At 42.6% G+C, this 19,884-nt stretch overlaps 2 protein-coding genes across 3 annotated transcripts; one reads left to right on the plus strand and one right to left on the minus strand.

Annotated features, from left to right (window-relative positions):
* On the minus strand, positions 1 to 6,527 carry phb (prohibitin). Its single transcript, XM_084072156.1, has 7 exons — positions 6,429 to 6,527; positions 5,183 to 5,285; positions 4,621 to 4,782; positions 3,265 to 3,407; positions 2,721 to 2,837; positions 2,187 to 2,282; positions 1 to 733 (listed from the first exon to the last, which is right to left on the minus strand). The coding sequence occupies exons 2-7, from the start codon at positions 5,265 to 5,267 to the stop codon at positions 521 to 523; spliced, it is 816 nt and encodes a 271-aa protein (XP_083928282.1). The 5' UTR covers positions 5,268 to 5,285; positions 6,429 to 6,527; the 3' UTR covers positions 1 to 520.
* Positions 6,528 to 7,442: 915 nt separating this feature from the next.
* LOC311056079 (uncharacterized protein) lies at positions 7,443 to 19,802 on the plus strand. Of its 2 annotated transcripts, none has more exons than XM_084072456.1 (6): positions 7,443 to 7,523; positions 8,812 to 9,001; positions 9,376 to 9,479; positions 9,938 to 12,679; positions 12,792 to 13,000; positions 13,528 to 19,802. In XM_084072456.1, exons 2-6 carry the CDS (start codon positions 8,812 to 8,814, stop codon positions 13,628 to 13,630), a joined length of 3,348 nt encoding a protein of 1,115 aa, XP_083928582.1. In that variant the 5' UTR covers positions 7,443 to 7,523; the 3' UTR covers positions 13,631 to 19,802. The 2 variants fall into 2 exon arrangements, with proteins under 2 accessions (XP_083928582.1, XP_083928581.1); XM_084072455.1 differs by having other exon boundaries at positions 7,453 to 7,532.
* The last annotated feature ends 82 nt before the right edge of the window (positions 19,803 to 19,884 follow it).

Genomic DNA, 19,884 nt, shown 5'->3' on the forward strand with positions numbered 1-19,884 from the left:
TTGTCTAAGAGAACACAACTGTTTAATGGCTTTGTTGTCATTACACTAGTGAAGTATTTAATATATCAGCCAGCAAGTATCAGACTTTAATATAACCCCAACTTTTTTGACTGTAAATTGAAACAATCACTTTTTCATTTCCTTCTTTTCCACATCACAAACTCCACACAACAACATGCAGGTGCTTTGCATCTGCGACGATATAAACAAAAAACAAATCTTACCAGTATCTTATTATGAACTTTTTACCAATATAAAGCAATAGGTGTAAGTTACCATACATGGACGAATCAACGCCCTCCACTCTTCCACACACACACACCTAGGACTTCATCATATCCTCATCCTTCCACTCACTCTCTCACCCCACCATGTCAACAGTGCCCAGTCTGTAGTTGTTTGGAGAACGAGTGGAAGGAATTAGTGTGAGAGAAGTTGGAGAGTCCTCATCAAGCCTCCCCTCCATCGCCAAGGTGACAGCTGGTGACAGGAAGAGGGTGTATACAGGGGTGTGGCGCTATCATTGAGGCAGCTGGAGCAATGTACCCTGGCCCGAGGGAAGGTACGTGATGTTGCGAGAACGAGATAGCTGGAAAGCGATGTCCTCAGCAGCCTCTAGCTTACGCAGCTCTACCAAGCCATCACCAGCCTCCTGCAAGGAGTTGGCAATGAGTAAGGCAGCCTGGGAGTCTCCCTCTGCTGAGATGATGGCCGCCTGCTTCTGCTGCTCTGCCTATAAAAGATGAACAGAAATGTTGATACGTTAAGTGTATTTTTAAACATTTATGGTCCTTAAACATTGGGAGCATTTTTTTTGTTGACCAATGCATTTTTAAATTGTTTATTGTCATGCTCCCAGTGTGCAAGTCCTTTAAGTTTGGAACCTCCCTGTTCATTTTAAATATGCTGCGTACTAGCTTTAAAACGAAATGTAGGCATGTTGTTTTTTCAGGCGTTTCTTGCCTTTATTGATTGTTACAGTGTAGAGAGACAGGAAATAGGGAGAGTGAGTCAGGGAGTGACATACAACAAAGGTCCGCTGGGCCCGGGAATCAAGCCGGGGACTCGCTGCCAGGCATCAGAGCCTATGTGGTACTTACCTTAACCACTCTTATAACATAGGAGGTGAAGATATTTTTCACCTCGCTTCAATCCCGATGTAAAATATTCAGATTGTTTATTAGTCACATTCCCGGTGGGTTAGGATCTTTAATTTGGAACCTTTAAAGTAATACTAGGTAGCTTTTTCAACAAAACTGAAGTTAAATTGTATATCTTTTATGAGTGGCAAATGTTTCACAACACCCACTCCATGAATTTCACCCCCGAAAGCCTTTTATAAACAATGTTCTATTGAAACGGTGGCTAGGGTAGTCATTCCCACGAAAATGACGAAAACGGAAACGGAAATACACCGGTTTCCTGTTTGGCCAGGAACTACCGCACCGGTTTCCTGTTTGGCCAGGAACTACCGCGCTAATAACAAAAAGGAATCTCACGCTGTTTTTAAGAGATTGTAGGATTTGAAGATCGAAAAACAACAGCAAAAGAAAACACAGCTCACGGTAACTAAAGCTCCACTGGCTAAGAGCAACGATCCACAGATAGTATAAAACAATTAAAAGAACGCTTTTTGAAACGCTTCCGTCTTCCGGTGAAAACAAAGGAATTCTGGGTAATGCAGGAATAAACGAACGACCTGCAGTGACGGTAATGACCAGCAGAGGCGGCTAAAAATCGTTATTTGTGGACCTGCATCATAAAACTGAATGTCAGGTACTATGACCATGCATCTTTGTTGTCTTTTTTCTTTTATACTTTATTGAGTCAAAACATGTTAAGACAATACCTGATTAATACATTTTCTGTTAATAGACATTTTGACCCGACATTTTGTGTGCATATATACTTAAAAAGACTAAAATCCCTTCATCTATACAAAAAGGGGGACAATGTATCATTGATGACCTCTTTTTATGTGAAGCTGCGTTCACACGGGAAGACATCGCCCAAGTTGGGATATTTAAACTTGAGCGAAGACGAAGAAGAGATACATTTAGTGCAGTCACATAGTCGAGTTCGCCTCATTCGCGTCGTCCGAGGTAACATCGCAAAATCTTGTTATCACGCCGCACAAAACATCTTCGCCTCCTGTGTGAATGCAACTGAACACAAATTTTCATTACCTTTTCCACCACAAATCGGGCTCTCTCTGCCTCCTGCTGGGCCACCTGCTTCATTTCAACAGCTTCTGTGAATTCCTTGCCAAAGGTTAAGTGTGTCTGTTGGAAGAACATAGTAAAAGGAAAAATCAATTGGAGAGAAAATCTCCAAAAGTAAGGAAATTAAGTTTTTTTTAGGGGTCCTTGGGGGCCTTTTGGGTGGACCTTTACGGTTATGTTATTACAACTTCACACCAGAAAAGCAGTTACATGTCTAATGCTAATGGGAGCAATATGATCACGATAACTTGATCTATGTTGTCATTTAAGTAACAGACTAGAATGAGGTAACACACTTACTCTTGTGTCAGCCCCACACCGCCCCCCCCCCATCCCCAAATACAAAACAAATAAATTCAGATTTGCATATAAAATGCATATGTAAATGTCCATTTATGAAAAGGAGCAGATCTGCAGAAGTCTTTCATCTCTGATTAGCCACCTACAGGGCAAAATCAATTTGACAGCATTAAATAATTTTTACCAACTGGGTCATACCAAGGAAACATCATCCAAGATGAGACCAAAGGTGGAGGCTCTTTCAGTCAGGTCCTCACTGACCTGCCGGGACACTAGCTCTCTCTGGGTGATGAGCTCACCAGCATCAAACCGAGCCTGCAAGGTACACAGAATCACAATACAAGTTCAGTTAACAGTAAAAAAGAATTTAGCGGCCAAGTGCACAAATCTGGTTGGACATGTTGACATATCTATTAGGGCTGCAAATGTTGATTATTTTCTTAATATATAATATGTTATATGCCAACAAATAAAACTGACTTTTTATAATAGACTAGATCGATTAGTCCAGTTAACCACTTATGCCCTATTCTACAATTCATTGCACAAAAGTTTTGTTATGTACAATTCAATATCACAATGCTGCTGATTACATACACACACAGTCACTATATGTACATACACACACCCCTCGGATTGTATTAAAATCTATTATCGATTATTTTGAATAATGAATTACATAAATTAGTTCAATTAACTGTTGCATCCCTAAGAACTATTTCTAAATATTTTTAATACGCACCACTACAGCCTTCAGGACTTCTGTAGTAATAGAGGGCAACACCCGCTCATCGTAGTCCTCTCCAATGCTTGTGAAGATCCGTGGAAGCTGGCCAGTCACCGGCCTGAACAGGATACGCAGCGTGATGTTTACATTCTGCAGATCTGTGCGGTTTATGGTTGAAAGATAAGAGTTCAGATAATGAGATTAACTATGTGAGACTCAATTAAGTTAACTTGGGCAAAATTTGAACAAATTAACTGCCTACATACAGCCAATAAACTTCCGATGCATCCAATTTGAAGGTCATATGACTTGGAGTCTTACCTGTTCGCCTCTGAAATTAGCCAAAGAGACTTACATATTGTTTTAAGTACTTGTGACTTAGCCCCACCCTACAAATACACTGTAAAACAATTGTGTGCATGTATAGACAGGTTTCTTGTTTACAGTACAAACTAGCAATACAGCTACATGATAGACAGGCTGACTTCCCTGCAACACATTTTAGGACATAATGCACTTAAAGGGTAAGACCACTTTGGTAGAGGTTTGGGTTTTGTATTTAGCTTGCCATGATGTAACTCCAAAGGTGGGCAAGAAATAAAAAATAATTGCTCCATTGATTAGAAATTGATAATTCAAAATATGCTCCTCATTGACTTACATTGTACCGTAAAACAGCTCTCAAAGTCACTCTTTTAGCACATAAATGAAACCAAACATAGCTGATTCAGACAATATAGAGCATCACCAAACCCAGTACTGTTTTGTTTTTTTTATACAAATGTGAACTTCCTGTTGATTTTACTATTTGAAGATCTGGATCCGGATCCGCTGATCCAGTCCGGGTATTCTACTTGTTAAAAATGGCAAAATCAACAGGAAGTTAACATTTTTATTTAAAAAAAAAACAGTACTGGGTTTGGTGATGTTCTATATTGTCTGAATCAACTTTGTTTGTGTTCGTTTTTGTGCTAAAAGAGTGACTTTGAGAGCAGTTTTACCGTACAATGTAAGTCAATGAGGAGCATATTTTGAATTATCAATTTCTAATCAATGGAGCAATTATTTTTTATTTCTTGCCCACCTTTGGAGTTACATCATGGCAAGCTAAATACACAACCCAAACCTCTACCAAAGTGGTCTTACCCTTTAAGACCAAACGGTGAAAAGTTCACATTACTAATAGTAGTAGTAAAACAAAAACATATATATAAAAACATATATAAAACATAAACATATATATAAATCGTGTACATTGGGAGGATTTTTTAAATTCAGTTATTTTCCACAAGTGACACAGTCTTGCGACGAACGAGCAAAACAGAAGGCCAGGACTACAAAAGCTATTGTTTATTAGAGTTATGATTGTACCTTTGCTACCAGTGATGACAGGCACATTGCGAGGGCGGGAACGGCAGTCAAAGATGATGGGCTTCTGGACCCAGGGGATGAGGAAGTGTGTTCCCTCACCAACCACAGCGTCTTGCACTCCTCTGAACCTGTCAAATATGACTGCACGATGGCCTGCGTCCACTGTGGCAAAAAGAATAGTTGCACTTTACATTTGAAGGTCTGACTACAGCACTGTACACAACTTCCAAAAACCGAGCCGATCTACTATCTGTGAAATTGAGGATCTATCTTTAATATTTTCGCACAACGTTGTTGTGCAACAAAGTATGAAACAGGGCTTAAGCTGTTAATTGATTTGTTTCTATTTTTTTTTTTTTATAAAAGCCCTTCTCAATTATTTGATTCATAATAATCAACACATATGACATCCTTTTAGGATTTAGGACAATTTAAAAGCATAATATGCTTTTAAATTGTCATGAAGCCTGTGCCAGTGCAAGGACTAAGGTACCCCTACTGCATCTTAGATGTAGAGAATTAGCTGATGCCTTTACCCAGAAATACTTTAATCTGCACTCACCATTGAAAAGGGCAGAGTTCACCACACCTCCACCAACCGCTAAGGCCAGACCCAACTTTCCAATGGACTCGAACAGTTTTGCCATGATAGCAATGAAGTGACACTGCAAGAAAGGCAAAGCGATTTCACAAAATTACACCTTCATGACAAACTCAATTCTGTACATAAAAACATTTCATATTATCAGTTATTCCACCTTTCAACTTAGCCGCAAGCAGCTCTTAGATTCCATTTTTAATATCTGGAATCTAGAGTTGCAATACCAACCCTTGACAGCCCATACATCCTAACAGAAACATCCGATCTGAGTAAACTCACCAACATTGCAGCTGTGCGTAAAGCTTGAATTAGTCTCCTATCAGCAAAGTTTTTGTTTCATAAAAATCCACCGTGGACATGTTATGAGCTATTTTCTGTCAAGAAATTCCGTGCAGGTGATATTTTTTTGTTTGGAAGCGCTCGTTTTCAATAACGAAACGTCCTACCGCCTCCTGCATTATGTGCCATTTCGAAACAGGTGTTATGAAGGACCGTTGAGTGATTACCAACGAGCGCTTCCAAACTTCACCTGCACAGAATGAATTCAGAAAGTAGCTCATAACATGTCTATGGTGGATCTTTGACACAAAAACTTTGCAGATAGAAAGAGGATAATTCAAGCTTTCCGTACAGCTGCAATGTTGGTCAGTTTAACGTCGTGTAATACTATCAGATCGGACATTTCTGGTTGGATGTATGGGCTGTCAAGGGTTGGTATTGCAACGCTAGATTCCAGATATTAAAAATAGAATCTAAGAGTTGCTTGCAGCTACTTTTAACTTATAGTTTTGCTTTGGCCTTGAGGGTAGGTGATGCCATTACTGAAGATATTAGCCAACTAGCTTGTCGGGTACAACAACTAGCATGTACCCCAAAAGGATACGCGGTCTAACCAGGTTAAATGTACGTTGTAGCGGTCATGTGTAAACATAAGTACCGTTATGAATTATGACGGCTCGACAGCTCATGTCATTGATTCGGATCAAACTGACGTTAGCTCTTAACTGCACGTACGCATGTACATTATTCAACCACCGGTCTGGACATGAGTGCGCAGTCACTGTCCGAGTTACTTAATCTATCTACGTCGTAAAGTGTATTTAATAACGCGTCAGATAAACATCACGTATTATTAGATCGAGTATTTTAGCAGCTGCTATGCAATGAAACACACATTAGAGCTGTGAACTCAGATGCACTCACTCACCTAGCGTTTAGATCAGAGTATAATGTGACCTCCACCGACGCAATCAGAACACATGAGATGTGGGGTTTCAGAGCGCATGTGCGGCATTTTGTAACATCCTCTTCACCCATTGGACAGGCGGGATTCAGTCTTGGAGTATATCTTACTGTCATTGGTGCCCGAGAGACCAGGCACCAGAGCGGATACGGAAACAAAGTGTGCGTGTATGTACCAGGGTTGCCATGTCCGCTTATTATAAGCGATTTTGGGCTTGTTCTTAAGTCGCTTGTACATTTTGGTAGCTTGCGGTTTTTGGGGCTCGTTTCTAAAGTGTAGAACTTTACTTATTTGGGCTTGTTTCCCAGTGTTGTTTAAATCAGTGGTTCTTAAACGTTTTCATGTCAAGGACCCCCAACTTAATATATATTTGTCCATCTGAAAATATTTTGTGCCAGGGACAAGATTTGTGTTGCTATCTTGTTTTTCCCAAGATAATTATTTGTTATTTTTGTTAAAAATAGCAGATTTACAAGCTCATCGCGACGCGTTGTGAGCTTTAAGGTCGGTTATTTAATTTCAAATAGCCGTAGGCGTAGGCTAATAGTCGCTTATTCTGGTTGCTTATTTCTCTCGTAGAATCTGGCAACAATAGAATGCGCGTGCAAATGACCGGATACAGTAGGCGGGCTCTAGACCGAATCCATAGAGGTATAATAACGACCGAATCGGAATCACATCACATCATCGCACTGGTCTGGTTCATTGGAAACCAGACTTTCTACAGTGAAAAGCCCGTTGAGGTTCCAAACTGGGCTAATTGACGCGACGAAGTTCTGAGCAATGTCTATCCCCGAACCTAGTATGTGATGAAAACACATTGACATCTAATTCAAGCACATTTGAGATGGTCTACTGTTATTATTTGAATCCACAAACAAATTATCCTCTTAATATTTTGCGTCGCCACCCCTGCCTCACCACACACAGAACGTGGTCGCCCCCTGGCGTGAGGCCAAGGCACGACACCATTATCATGTAGTTTCACTTTTCTTCCATGTTTTGCACTGACTGAAGACTGAGCGAACGACAGATTTTCGGCAAAAGAAGACATGAGAAGTGTGTGAGGTAAGATAAGCTTAAGCTATTAACATGTCATTTGGTTGAATCAAACGTTCATTCCGTAGGGGGGCTTATAACAGGTCCTGATAAATCAGTTACAGCAACATTCACGATGTCTTCGACTGTTGCACAGCAGCACTTCCTTAAATGTCACGTTACATTCAGTAACATCGTTGTCATTGCGTAGATCGCTATTCGCTCCTAAACATGTACGCAGCAGTGGTGGAAAAGGTACTCACATTTTGTACTTAAGTAAAAGTATCAATACTGCAATCTAGAAATACTCAGCTGTTACAAGTAAAAGTCCGGAATTCAAAATGTACTTGAATAAAAGTACTGGTATTTGTTTTGACTTAAAGTACCAAAAGTAGAAAGTAGCCTACTGATTATGCAGAATCTCCCATTTCACACGTTTTAAAATGTATACAAATCTTTTGAAAATAGCAGATCTAGAAGGCAAGCTCACAATGCTTCGCGGCAACACATTGTGAGCTTGTAGATCGGCTATTTTCCAATGGCCGAAATGGTTAATGTATGTTTTGTAATTATAATCTAAATCTACAAAGTTAGTAACTAAAGTTTCAAATAATAGTGGAGTAAAAGTACAATATTTGTCTCTAAGATGTAGTGGAGTACAAGTAAAAGTACTGTATTGTACTTTACACATCGGTGGTACACAGCTTGCTGTTGTACAGTTGGTGTGGTGGCACACACATTTTCGTTCAATCATAGTCGATTTAAGTTTTATACATAATAAATGACAAATCCGTGATGGAAGATCACAGAGTGTGGTTTAGAAAAAATATGTTTACTAAACATTAGTAATGTACTGGTAACCTTTGTTGCAAACAGCTCATTGATGGTGGATGCATTAAGATGTTTTAGGGGTTTGTTTGGTATAGTTCAGATTAAGAGAGAGGTAATAATTTCCCAGAATGGGGTTTAATTAACTGCAAGTTCCTTTTCAACACTAATCCTTATGTGTTGGTGCAATGTTGTAGCAACCTCCAACAGAGGGTGTTGTGCTGTCAAATATGTGCACAATACAGCCCTTCATATTTGATTAAATAGTCATTTTGTATAGATGCAGGTATTCCATTTCCCCCCTTAAATTATAGCTACACAGAGGGGCTTTGTGATCTGGCTCATGGCCATCAAGGTGTCAGAGGTTCCTCTCACTCACTGGCATCATCCCAGAATCGTTCCATGTTGATATTGATGAAAAGTCATACAGGCTCAGATTTGTTGTCAGTACTTACAGTAACAATCCTGTTTCCCCCACCAGATGGCAGAACAGTGCCGGACAGTAAGAGTGGGGGGCCTTCCGACAGACATTGAGGATGACAGATTGACAGACAAGCTGTGTATCCACTTCCTGAGATCCAAGAATGGAGGAGGGGAAATAGCTTCTGTAACCATTGTGGAGGCAGCACCTGGTGGCACCTCTGCCCTCATTACCTTTGAGGACAGCAGAGGTCAGTCGAGTGTGTATGCATGTGTGAACCAATTTTATACACGGAAGGGGTTTTGTTTGTATACTTTATTCATTTCTGTGAATCGAAATATATTTTCTCTATTGTGTAATATAGGTGTTATTAGTCGATTATAACTAGGCCTATTGCACATTATTATGTTATCTACACTGTACACATCCCCAAATTCAGTTTGCATTAATTTGCAAAGTATTAACTGTACAGTATTTTTGCTTTACTGCCTGTCACCATCGATTTACACTGAGCTCAAGTGTTGGCATCCATTTCAATGGAAAGGCTAGTGGTGAAAGTGCTTAGTCAGTTAGTATACCTCACAGGCTGAGATTGATTTCCCTCTGCTGACCTCACTCACACAGTGGCACAGAGAGTTATTCAACGTGGACAACACATTTTCCAAGTGGACAGGAAGAAGTATGAACTGACCATAACTGAGCACCATGACAGTCTGGATCCTGATAAGGTATTATGCACACTGAATCAGTAGCAGAGGCAGGATTGGCATTTCGGTTTGGCATGCAAAAGTGATGGGTGGGGTTGGGGTAATATCGGCCTATGATCATTAAAACTCACACCGCTGGTGGGCGATATGTCTATCGCAGAATTATTAAGACTTCATACAACAAAAAAGTTTTTATTACACAAATGATCACAAAAGGTATTACAGATACCTATTAGGTCTATTCATTCTCAACTCATCACACTAGTCGACATTACAGGCAGATAAATGCAAACGTGTCCTGCACAAATTATTATCCATTTCACTCAGTGGGCAAGTGCTTAAAGCGGGTGGGCCTTTGCATGTCCCCCACTCCTACTGCACAGAATATTGGAAAATATTATTGTCAAAATCTATCTTCGGATGTTAGACAAAAGAAAAACACTGAATGTTTATGCATCTCCCCTATTCCCTGTCTCTAGGTAATCGTGAGCATGTCAGTATCTGTCGACTACAGTCAGCTTCCTCAGAGACGAACGACAGTAACAAGCCTTCATAAGAGCCACCCTGATGTTCAGATAAGCTTCAATACTCATGAGGAGCTGTGCACACTGCGGGGAGCGTATTCACAGGTTCAGGCTGCCTTAGCACAGCTGCTTGGGCTTGCTAGAGGTCCAAAATCTGTGAAAAACATGGAGACCCTTCACCCCTCTGCCAGTGTCTCTGTAGGTCTCCCCACTGTGCAAAGTCCTTATAGTCAGGAGTCAGGAGATTGTAACAGGAGACTAAATGAGCGGGGGGAACACAGGGAGCAAGTCCACACTGGAGATGTCAACCCAAGTTCTCAGGGACATGTGATATCTGAAGGTCACAGTTTTGATGACATAGGCCTGGCAGAGGGTGGTGCCGTGGCTCAAGATCCCACCTCAGAGGACGACTTCTCACTGATCATGGACGCAGACCTCTTCCAGTATCTGCAGAAACACTGTAAGGAGAAATACCAGCATATCCTCCGTATGTATGGCGTGGAGGTCGTGGATGTGACCACTCAGGGACTGACAACTCTGTTTCTGCAGAGTTCACCAGGGGTGGATGATGCCGGCCATGAGTTAGAGCGCCTGAGATTGGCAAGTGGTGAGTTAAGTCGGCTTTACCAGGAGAATGAGACCAAGATCCGTCGAGCTCAACTACCAAAGAGCATCCTCTACCCAAGAGGTGGCCTGCAGAGGGTGATTGATAACTTAGGCGTCAGACTCCCTAAGCTCCTCCTGAGTGAAGATGAAAGGAACATATACATTGTCGGGAGCAGTAGTGATGTGTCCGAGGCAAAGCAGTTTCTGCTCCTGGACCAGGGTAAAGACATGGGTGTGGCTGGGCTTCTGAGGTCACCGTCATCTGAACTAGGCTCATCAAAAGGAGCTGATGAGGAGACATTCATGCCTGCCGTCTCCCCTGTTGGATCTCTTGATCGTAGCTTAGATAAGATGTTGAAGGCAGAAGGGGATGAGGGGAGAGCTGAGGGAACCAGGAGGTATAAGCTAGCAGCTCGATTCAAAGACTCAGGGTTGGGCGGGTTAGGGAACCGACCAGGAGACTTAACAACGAGGGTTTCATCGTCCAGTAGACATACAGGACCCGTTTTGGGCCATGGCAGCCTCTCAGAGATACCAGGCTTTGCCAATAGAGGGTTCTCCTCCACAGGGGCGCAAAACACTGGAGGTGACATTTTGTTTAAGACTGGAGATGCTTCACTTTCTTCAACATTAACAAACACTTCTCAGAAATTCACCACAGGCTCCCTTAGCACAAGTGAGTCCACTTGGTCAGGGAGCACAATAGGCTCAACTGCTGGGTCCGGGTCCAACTTGAGGCGATCCAGTAGTTTCTCAGGTACTACCAGGCCCAAGGCCCAGGCGATAGAGCAGCGTGACATTCAAGAGGACTCTGGGAAAGCCACTTCCAGAGCCAGAAACAGGTCAAGTAGCTTCAGTAGCCAAACATCAAGGGACAAGAAGGAACGGTATACTGCAGAGATAACAGTTCCTAGACTGATGTGGTGCTACATAAAAGAGGCATATGGCATTCGCCTGGAAGACTTGACCAGTGATCTTCAAATGAAGGAGAGCCACTCAGAACCCAGTGGTCCTTTGACTGTGATCTTGACAGGGGCGGACTCCTTGAAAGTGAGTTCTTGTCAGCTGGGCTTACAGAGGCTAGTTGCCATGGTTACTGCAGATTTCTGCGTACAGGAGCTATGTCTGTCGGAGTTGGGCGTGGCAGACCCGGCTGATGAAACTCTAGGGGTGTGCTGTGAGGAAGTTCGGAGCCGGTTTAAGAAAGTCTCCGTCCGGATTATGAAGGAGACCATATATCTAATGGGCCCCAAACATTTATGCTCCCAGGTGGGTGCTGCACTGAGAGAGGTGTTTTCCGGAGAATCATACCAGACAGGTAGACAGAAGGATTTCTCTAATCCCACCTCCACTTTTAATCAGTCCTTCCGTCCACAACTGATCAGCAACCAAAACACAGCTCTCTACAATAACACACATCAACAGCTAGATAGACAAAAGGGGGGAGATAATATGACTGGTGGCAATCAGGAAAGGGATGACTCTACCGAGAGACAGAGAAACGGTGAGCTAGAGCACACAAATGGATCTGTGAGCCAACAGCTAATTAGGAAAGACCCTGTCATTAAAGTAAATGTGATGAGGGCAGATGCAGTGCATTTAGATGGAGGCAAGAGTAATCCATTCAACAGCCACTCTGAAAAAGGAAACAATAGAAATGTCCGACCTGTCAATGGTGTTGGCTCGATGGTGGCACACGCCCGTGAAGATGCCCCAAAACCCCCAAAGGAGAGTAACAAACACTGCAAGGTGAAGAACAATAGAGAGCACGGAGATCCAGAGGGCCAAGAGAATCCAGGGGGGTCGCTCATTCGCTCCAGTTCTGGCAGGTCCAGTCTAAGAGGTATGGGAGGCATCTGTGTATGTGGGGAGAGCGGGGCATCAGTGAAGAGGACAGACTGTGGCGTGACCTTGTGCCCAAAGTGCTTGGTCAGAGTGCACGTGCACTGTAGGGTCTGTCCTAAGACAGAGTCTTTGCCCCAAGGCATTCAGGGCAGCGTGAGCTACAGTGAGATGCCGGTCAGCCTGCAAGGTCATACCAGGGACTCCACTCTGAAGATCACCTACTCCATCCCTGATGGCATCCAAGGGGTGAGAGGTTTATTTTATTGTGGATATTTAAGGAGACTGGAGTTTCCACTCATTACATTAGTATTTCTTAACATTGATTTTTAACAGTGATTTTTGTTTCCTCTCCACACAGGAGGGCCACCCCTTTCCTGGTTGTCCTTTCAAAGGAGGAGTATTTGAGGCTTACCTTCCTCTCTGTGATAGGACACGGAAGCTGCTGCCCAGGCTAGAGAGAGCCTTCAGGTTGGGGCTCACCTTCACTGTCACTGGCAAAGAGACAGGGGCCAGGGTCACTTGGGATTGCATCCCACACAAGACCAGCCTACAGGGAGGCAAATCAGGGTGAGTGACACAATGTGGATCGGATTCTATAAGACCCATATAAACCCCATACAGTAAATGTTCATTAATGTTCACAATAATAATACATAAATAAAATCATATTAAAATATATAGATTTCTGTGGTGTGGCTGTAGGGGGCGAGCCCTCTAGAAGTGTTTGTGTGTGTGTCTGTGTGTGTGACTGTCCGTGGCTGTTCTTGCAAACCACTGGCCAGATCAGTGTGAAGTTTCTTGTGCAGACTGCCAGTAGGCAAATCCCCAAATATTTCTCACATATTAATAGAATAAACTTAGAATAATCTTTTTCTGTGTGTGTGAATATCTTTCAAATTATTTAATACATAATATCAGATCCACTGTCCCGCTGTCTGTCCGTATTTGGGCAAAACTGATGTAATCAACATGACATCAGAGACTCACGTGGAAGCCATGCTGTTATTAGACCATGTCTTGTTTCAGTATCGGAAGTAGACAGTTCTGATGACTAAGATAATGTGTTTTATTGTCCCTGTTTTTGTCTCTTTCAGAAACGGATACCCAGACTCCAACTATTTGACTTGGTTATCTGAAGTCTTGGCTTCTCATGGAATCGAGGAGACACCAGCCAAGTCCCAAGATTTAAAAAAATGACTGAGAAGTTAAGAAAACCCACTTGTCTTATATAAAAAAACACAAGTTTTTCTTTTTATTATAGTAAAGTCATATGCACTGTATTTATATGTTGATGAATGATGAATGTTAAGTTTACTCTTTTTTTGGTACACGGCTGACTAATGCATGCAAAAACTGAAACGCTGAATTGTCTTTCTGATAATGTGCACTCTTACATAGGCGTCGTGTGAGTTTGATTTAAATAGTTGAAACATTCCATGTCTTCTTTTATTAACATCGCTTGATCAGTTTTAAATTGCGTTTATTGTTGCATCGGCATACATTCCTACACCAATTCACTTCAGCTCTGTTGTGAAGCAGTACATTTGATATAGTTTGTATATTTTATAGATATATACGTATTTGTATACACTTGTCATGATTAGTGGATGATCTTCTGTTGAAATGATCTTCAGTTGTAGACTAATATCTGCTCCAGGGAAACTGTACTTTGTGTGTCTGTATGCGTGCGTGTGTGCTCAAATGTTGTGTTTTGCACAAGTTTGTGGAATATGAGGCAGAAAAAGATTGGTTATTCTTGTTAAAAAAAAACTAATGTGGAACAAAACTACAATAGGACAGTTTGATCCTATTAAGTTCTGTATACAGTAGGTGTTCAGGCAGAACACTGAAGTCATACAAGGCTACAGAAATAAAAGCACATTTGTTTCGGTTTTCTTTCTTTTGTTATGCTTTTTTATTAGTCCTGGAAAACATGTAAGGCATATGGTAACATTACACACTGAAGCGTTACAAGCTCTAGAGTCCATGTGGACAACATGGCACCACGCAGTAAACCCAGAGTCAAGCACAGAAGCAGCATCAATTCAAAGGGTTTAAAAAACAAAGTAGAGACAAGAAGAAAGGTTGGGATTGGGAGACATCACCAAGGAGAGAGTGCACAGTCAAATCCTCAGTGTTAACTTAACTCTGAGAGTGTACAAATATAACCAAATGGACCCTTACTCTCAGAGTTCCAAATGGATAAATCAACACAGAGGACTTGACTTTGTAGAGGAAAGCTTGTTTACAAATCAACCTGTTGGAAATGCCTTGTAGAAAATCACCAGGGGTGACTGAACTGTAACAAGAGGTGTCTTGCAGGGTGAAGCATTCCCAGAGATAGGTTAATGTGTGTTATGTGTGTACCAGCTGACCCTGTCAGTGCCGTTTCTTCTGAAGCCGAGGGTGGCACAAGGGGCAGTGGGTTGGCTGCAGTTGGCACCATGATCAGACTGGAAAGACATTCCCTGCTGCACCAGACCACATTACTACTAAACTACTGTGGAAGAGATAGTGAGTGATGCATACACACATGCCCTTATTTCCCTGCCCATCTACTCATGAATCCTAGTAGTCTAAAAGACAAGCCCAGCCAAGCACTTTCTCAGCATCTCTGCAATGTTGTGGCGTTGCAGGATTGCAACAGTTACAAATGATTGCTAAGGAACAGCCAGCCACAGGCAGAAATTGTTTTGTTTTAGGGAAGGGTGTGTTTGTGTTCTTCGAATTGGATGAGTGGATGTGGCAATAATCCTCAGACAGATCCCGCTCATTCTGACTTAGAACACCATAGCTTACTTCAAACACTGATAATGTGCAGTAGAATCAGGTGTGCAGCAATTTCTGTAACATTGTGAAACACAAAAATATGTCATCGCTAACTAGGGCATTAAAGTTGTCTTATAAAAGGGAAACTGCTGTTTGGAATGACTTGTGAGAAACCACTTAAAAGAAAACAATGTCATTTCAAAGCTGGATGGTGGTGGTCTGTGAGGGAGTCAAGGCAGAAAACTAGCCATTGGAAATACTATGTACTATGAGCACATTGTTCACAGAGCTAGAATTAAGAATATCACCAATTGATGCATTTGTCTGTGCTCCTTTCCTTTCCATCTCTGAGCTGTGCTCTTGCATAAGAATGTCTGTCTGACTGGAATAGCATTTCAAGATGACATACGTCGTAGCTCCTCCATAGTGGAAAAAACTATCAGGCAGCACGCCCGAGTAGGAAGGGGTGGGCTAAACACTCCAACCCTAGACATGTAACACCCACCCCATTGACTTGAGTTCATCTCAAAGGCATCTTCAAAAGTGCCACTGGGGGGAATCTTTTTCACATGCCTATGAATGCAGGCAATTTCATTCCAGATGTCAAAGTAATGTTTTATCCAGTACGTATGTCTATAGAGGGGAAATGTGGAGCTTTGTCAGGCTGATAATTGACTGCAACCACTGCAGCAGCCAAGTCGCTCTGGGGATGCAACACAGGAAAAGTGAATTTGACTCAAAAATGTCTTGAAATCTTTAAGTGAACTGAGGTCAGCTATATGGCGGAAATGTTACGTCTGGGACCAGTCGTGGCTGATCTGAGATCAGCCAATAAGTTGTGCAGCTGCGCTACAGCAATGTCATCCCTACCACAGCTGTGTGAAAACATCTGTTCCCTCACTTGCAATACAAACCATTTGGAAACAGGCTTAAAGAAATAGAAACGTGGAGCATTGAATAACGAAAAAAAGAAAAGGCTGTGGAGCATGAGGAACTCTTTTCAAATTCTATGCATCTATATGTCTTTTGGTGGCGTTTTGAACAATCTTGTTTACAATATCTTGTCCACTTACTGTTCACTGTGATACTGACATTTTTTAGAACACTGTGGAGGAATCTTCCATATGGATATGGAGGGAGGCACCTCAGAATGAGGTATGCTGTGTGCAATGACTGAGGTACAGTGTAGGCCTACACTCAAAGACTGTAAAATCCTGAATGTAAATTTAACTCTGAAAATGTACAAATTAATAAATTAACACTAAGGATTTTACTGTGCAGGAGCAAGGAGCAATGCTGCGACCAATCAAAAGCTACACATTGTTAAACCGTTTTGTAAACTGCAGCAAAATTCGATCAGTACTCGTTGGGGATACAAATCTCGGACATAGTGAAAACTTTTTTGTATTTTAGTTTTTCTACAAGGTCAAGGAAACGTATCCATAAAAGGGATTTTCTTCTTTTTTTTTCTTCATAGTTTTATGCAGTGTTTATATTCAACGCAATGACAGAGGAATACATACAGTATAATTTGGCACAAATGGCTTGGACAACATAAAGAGTCATCACGTTTCAAAGGAATGCATGTTAACAGGTCCCCATAAGAGTAATGAACTTTGAACTTTAAACCCTTGGATAACAAAAAAAAAGAAAAACAACAACAACAAAACAAAAAACTATAAAAAGGTAACATAAAATAAGATAAACATTAAGTAAAACATCCTTTTACTGAAGCATGTTTCTCACATGGCACTCGGAACAGAAGCACCATCCACAGGTACACAAAGGGAGCCCAGCAGATTAGAACAGAACACTACCAGAGGCTGACGGAACACAGTCACTCCCCACACCAGCGTGGTAGTCACACTCCAGCCCGGTGTGGCATCAGAACCCACTTCCACGTTTTACTCATCCCAGTCAAGGATGGATGAGCACTTTGATTTCGGCTGCCACCCAGGAGAACTTGGCCACGGCAGATGTTGGCAAAGCAGAGAATGAGTGGACCTTTGGGTCTTTTGTGTGTCTGTGTGTCACCTGCGCTTTCATTGAGCTTAAGCAGAGATGTCTCGAAGGGTGCTGTTGAGAGACAGGCTGAAACCCCGGTGGGGTGGTCGGGAGGGTCAAAGCCTGCTGGACTGGAGTGCGACTGTCATGCTTATAAGTGCATTTTGCTTAATTTATAAGCCGTCATACGACGGTGTCATTTGCCCAAAATAGCAGATCTACAAGCTTGTGAGCTTGTAAATAGGCTATTTTCGGTGAGAGACAGTATCGTATGACCAAGAATAAATCAGGCTTTAAGATCAGCGAGCAGAGTGCAAAATACCAATACCAACTGTCCTCATGACACAGGCCTCTTGTCAGCCAAGGAGCAACAAAGATCCAATAATGGTGAAGGGTTTGGGCCAGCGCTACGTCATGTTGTAGCAGAGTATTGTGAAGGGAAAATATTGGGGGGGGGGGTTCCTTTTTTAAAATCTGACAAACGACCTGAGGACACACATCTTCACACACAATGACACACCACACACACAACACATGAGGGAGGCCACTCATGCTAACACAACAACTCTTTTTTTTACAAAGTCCTAGTCACCATCTGAGTCTCAACAGTAAAGCCAGACTCACAGACAGACGGGCAGGGAGATAAATGGAAAGAAGCGTAAAATGACGCCCTCCCACGTAACAGATTTACAGTCCACCCAGGGGGATTTGTGGGAAGACTTCTGGCCCAGCCCAAAGGATTATACTCAATAGACCTCTGGCATGATAGCAGTCAGACAGGATTCATATTGTGGGATATTGGCCATTAGGGGGAGCGGTGTACCTTTTTGCTGGAGCCAGCAATAATAGCAACAGGCCACCGTTTGGTGCTTCAGATGAGTAGTCAATGAATTGAAATTTCAGGATCATAATAAAAAGGAAAGAAAACACATTGGGAATTTCAAAGCCAATGTCTCCAAATTCATAATAGATGTTGTTGTGCAACGCCGGACCACAGCACCAACTGTTGGCAAACAGAGAGTTGGGGAGGTAGAAAAGAGAGGGAGAAACGGAGAGAGTGGGAGAAACAGACCACAGTGCCATCTCTGATGAGCCTACCGCCTGTTGCTATGCCGACCATAGAGAGGGAGATCGGGAGAGGAGGGAGGGAGGGAGAGAGAGTGGGTAGAGTGGAGAGGCTAAGTATGTACGCCAGCTTGAATTTAATTCTCCTCTCCCAGGTCAAGGCGAACGACAGGCGAACGGTCACTGTGAATGGAGCGGAATGTCACAGAATGCCAAGGGAGGACGAGTGCCTGATCTCAAGGCAAAGGATTGGTGTTCACATCCTTTTGCTCATTTCAGATACTTTAGTATCTACACATCATGACAGTGCCTCTTTCATAACATTCATTGTGCGTGTGTGCGTGCGTACATGCGTGTGTGTGTTTGTGGCCTCTTTGAACAGAAACAAATTCTCCCTTAATTGGCACTGTACACTTCTTGCCAACAGTTGGTCAGCTAGAAAAATCTGTAACTATGAAGCTAGGCAATGAGTTCCCTCTCCCTATTCAATACTGGATAGAAAGGCTCATTAGGAGGGAATTTCATATTCAAACTAGTGCAAAACTGCCGGCTTCTATGTGCTATGCTAACGTGTTGGAAATTTTGCTGTCACATCGAAAGTTTCTGTGAGAGAATATCTGTTTAGGTTTCAGCTTTCGATGCATATTCTGTATCCATATGATACTTTTGATATGTGAGATCTACAGTATATCGATCTGGTATTGTCCGATCTATACGGATCCTGTGTTGATATTTCTACTGTGAGCTAGGCTAAACGTCACATGCATCTCTGACTCATCCTTAGTGATATAACTAAGGATTGGAACTTGAAAGAGGATGCGTGGGTGTGGTCCTTCATTGATCTGCCTGTCCGTCCATCCGTCTGTCTAGTCTACGGGTCTGGACCATAAGGAATGCGGGGACTCAGTAGAGTGAGTGGAAGGGAGAAGGTGGCAAAATGGAAGTCAGAGCAGAACAATTTAGCACAGTGGGAATGGAGATAAAGAGAGGCATGGGGTGGGGGTGGTTGGTTAGGGGTTTGGAGAGTTGGGAGGCACAGGGGCACCGTGTGAGCTGGAGTGGGAGTGGGTATTATGGTCGTCAAGGAAACAGCTATCTGCCCCAGCCCTGGACAGTACCCATAATAGCTCTCCGACTCTGCAAGTCTCAATAAGCAAACCTTTTAGGCAAAGGTCAGCATAGTGGTTATTTTCTTCTTACTAATGAGGCAAGAAGCGGAGTTAGGAGCCTCAGTTAATGTGCACTAGGTGTTGGTGGGATAAGAGCGAGTGAATTTTTGGGGGTGTGTGGAATAAAAACAAGGGATGAAAGGGAGGAGTTGGAGGGTGGACCCAGGCCTGAGTAATCAATCACTGCTGTAGTTGAACTAGTGGACTGAAGAGAAGGTGGGAGGAGAGGTTGCTGAGAGGTGAATTAAATGATGGATAGATCGCCATTTGATAACGCGAGAACCCCGCCCCCATTAACTCTTTCCCACCCTCGCTCACCTTCCTGCCCCCCAACCACTGCACCCCTCCTCTCTGCTCCCTCATCCCAGCCCCTTCCATTTCCAATGCAGCCACCACCCCCCCCCCCCCCCCACCACACACACACACACACATTACCCCACCCCC

Source organism: Gymnoscopelus microlampas, assembly GCF_963454915.1.
Source record: "Gymnoscopelus microlampas genome assembly, chromosome: 11".
Taxonomy (NCBI): domain Eukaryota; kingdom Metazoa; phylum Chordata; class Actinopteri; order Myctophiformes; family Myctophidae; genus Gymnoscopelus; species Gymnoscopelus microlampas.

Bases quoted from the DNA above. Each gene is read 5' to 3' on its own strand.
- LOC311056079 (XM_084072456.1), top strand. From the start codon at position 8,812: ATGGCAGAACAGTGCCGGACAGTAAGAGTGGGGGGCCTTCCGACAGAC. The intron at 9,480-9,937 runs GTATTATGCACA...CCCTGTCTCTAG, and splicing joins ACAGTCTGGATCCTGATAAG to GTAATCGTGAGCATGTCAGT. The intron at 12,680-12,791 runs GTGAGAGGTTTA...CTCTCCACACAG, and splicing joins TCCCTGATGGCATCCAAGGG to GAGGGCCACCCCTTTCCTGG.
- phb (XM_084072156.1), bottom strand. From the start codon at position 5,267: ATGGCAAAACTGTTCGAGTCCATTGGAAAGTTGGGTCTGGCCTTAGCG. The intron at 3,408-4,620 runs GTACAATCATAA...TAAACCGCACAG, and splicing joins TGTCATCACTGGTAGCAAAG to ATCTGCAGAATGTAAACATC. The intron at 2,283-2,720 runs GTATGACCCAGT...TTCTTCCAACAG, and splicing joins TCTTGGATGATGTTTCCTTG to ACACACTTAACCTTTGGCAA.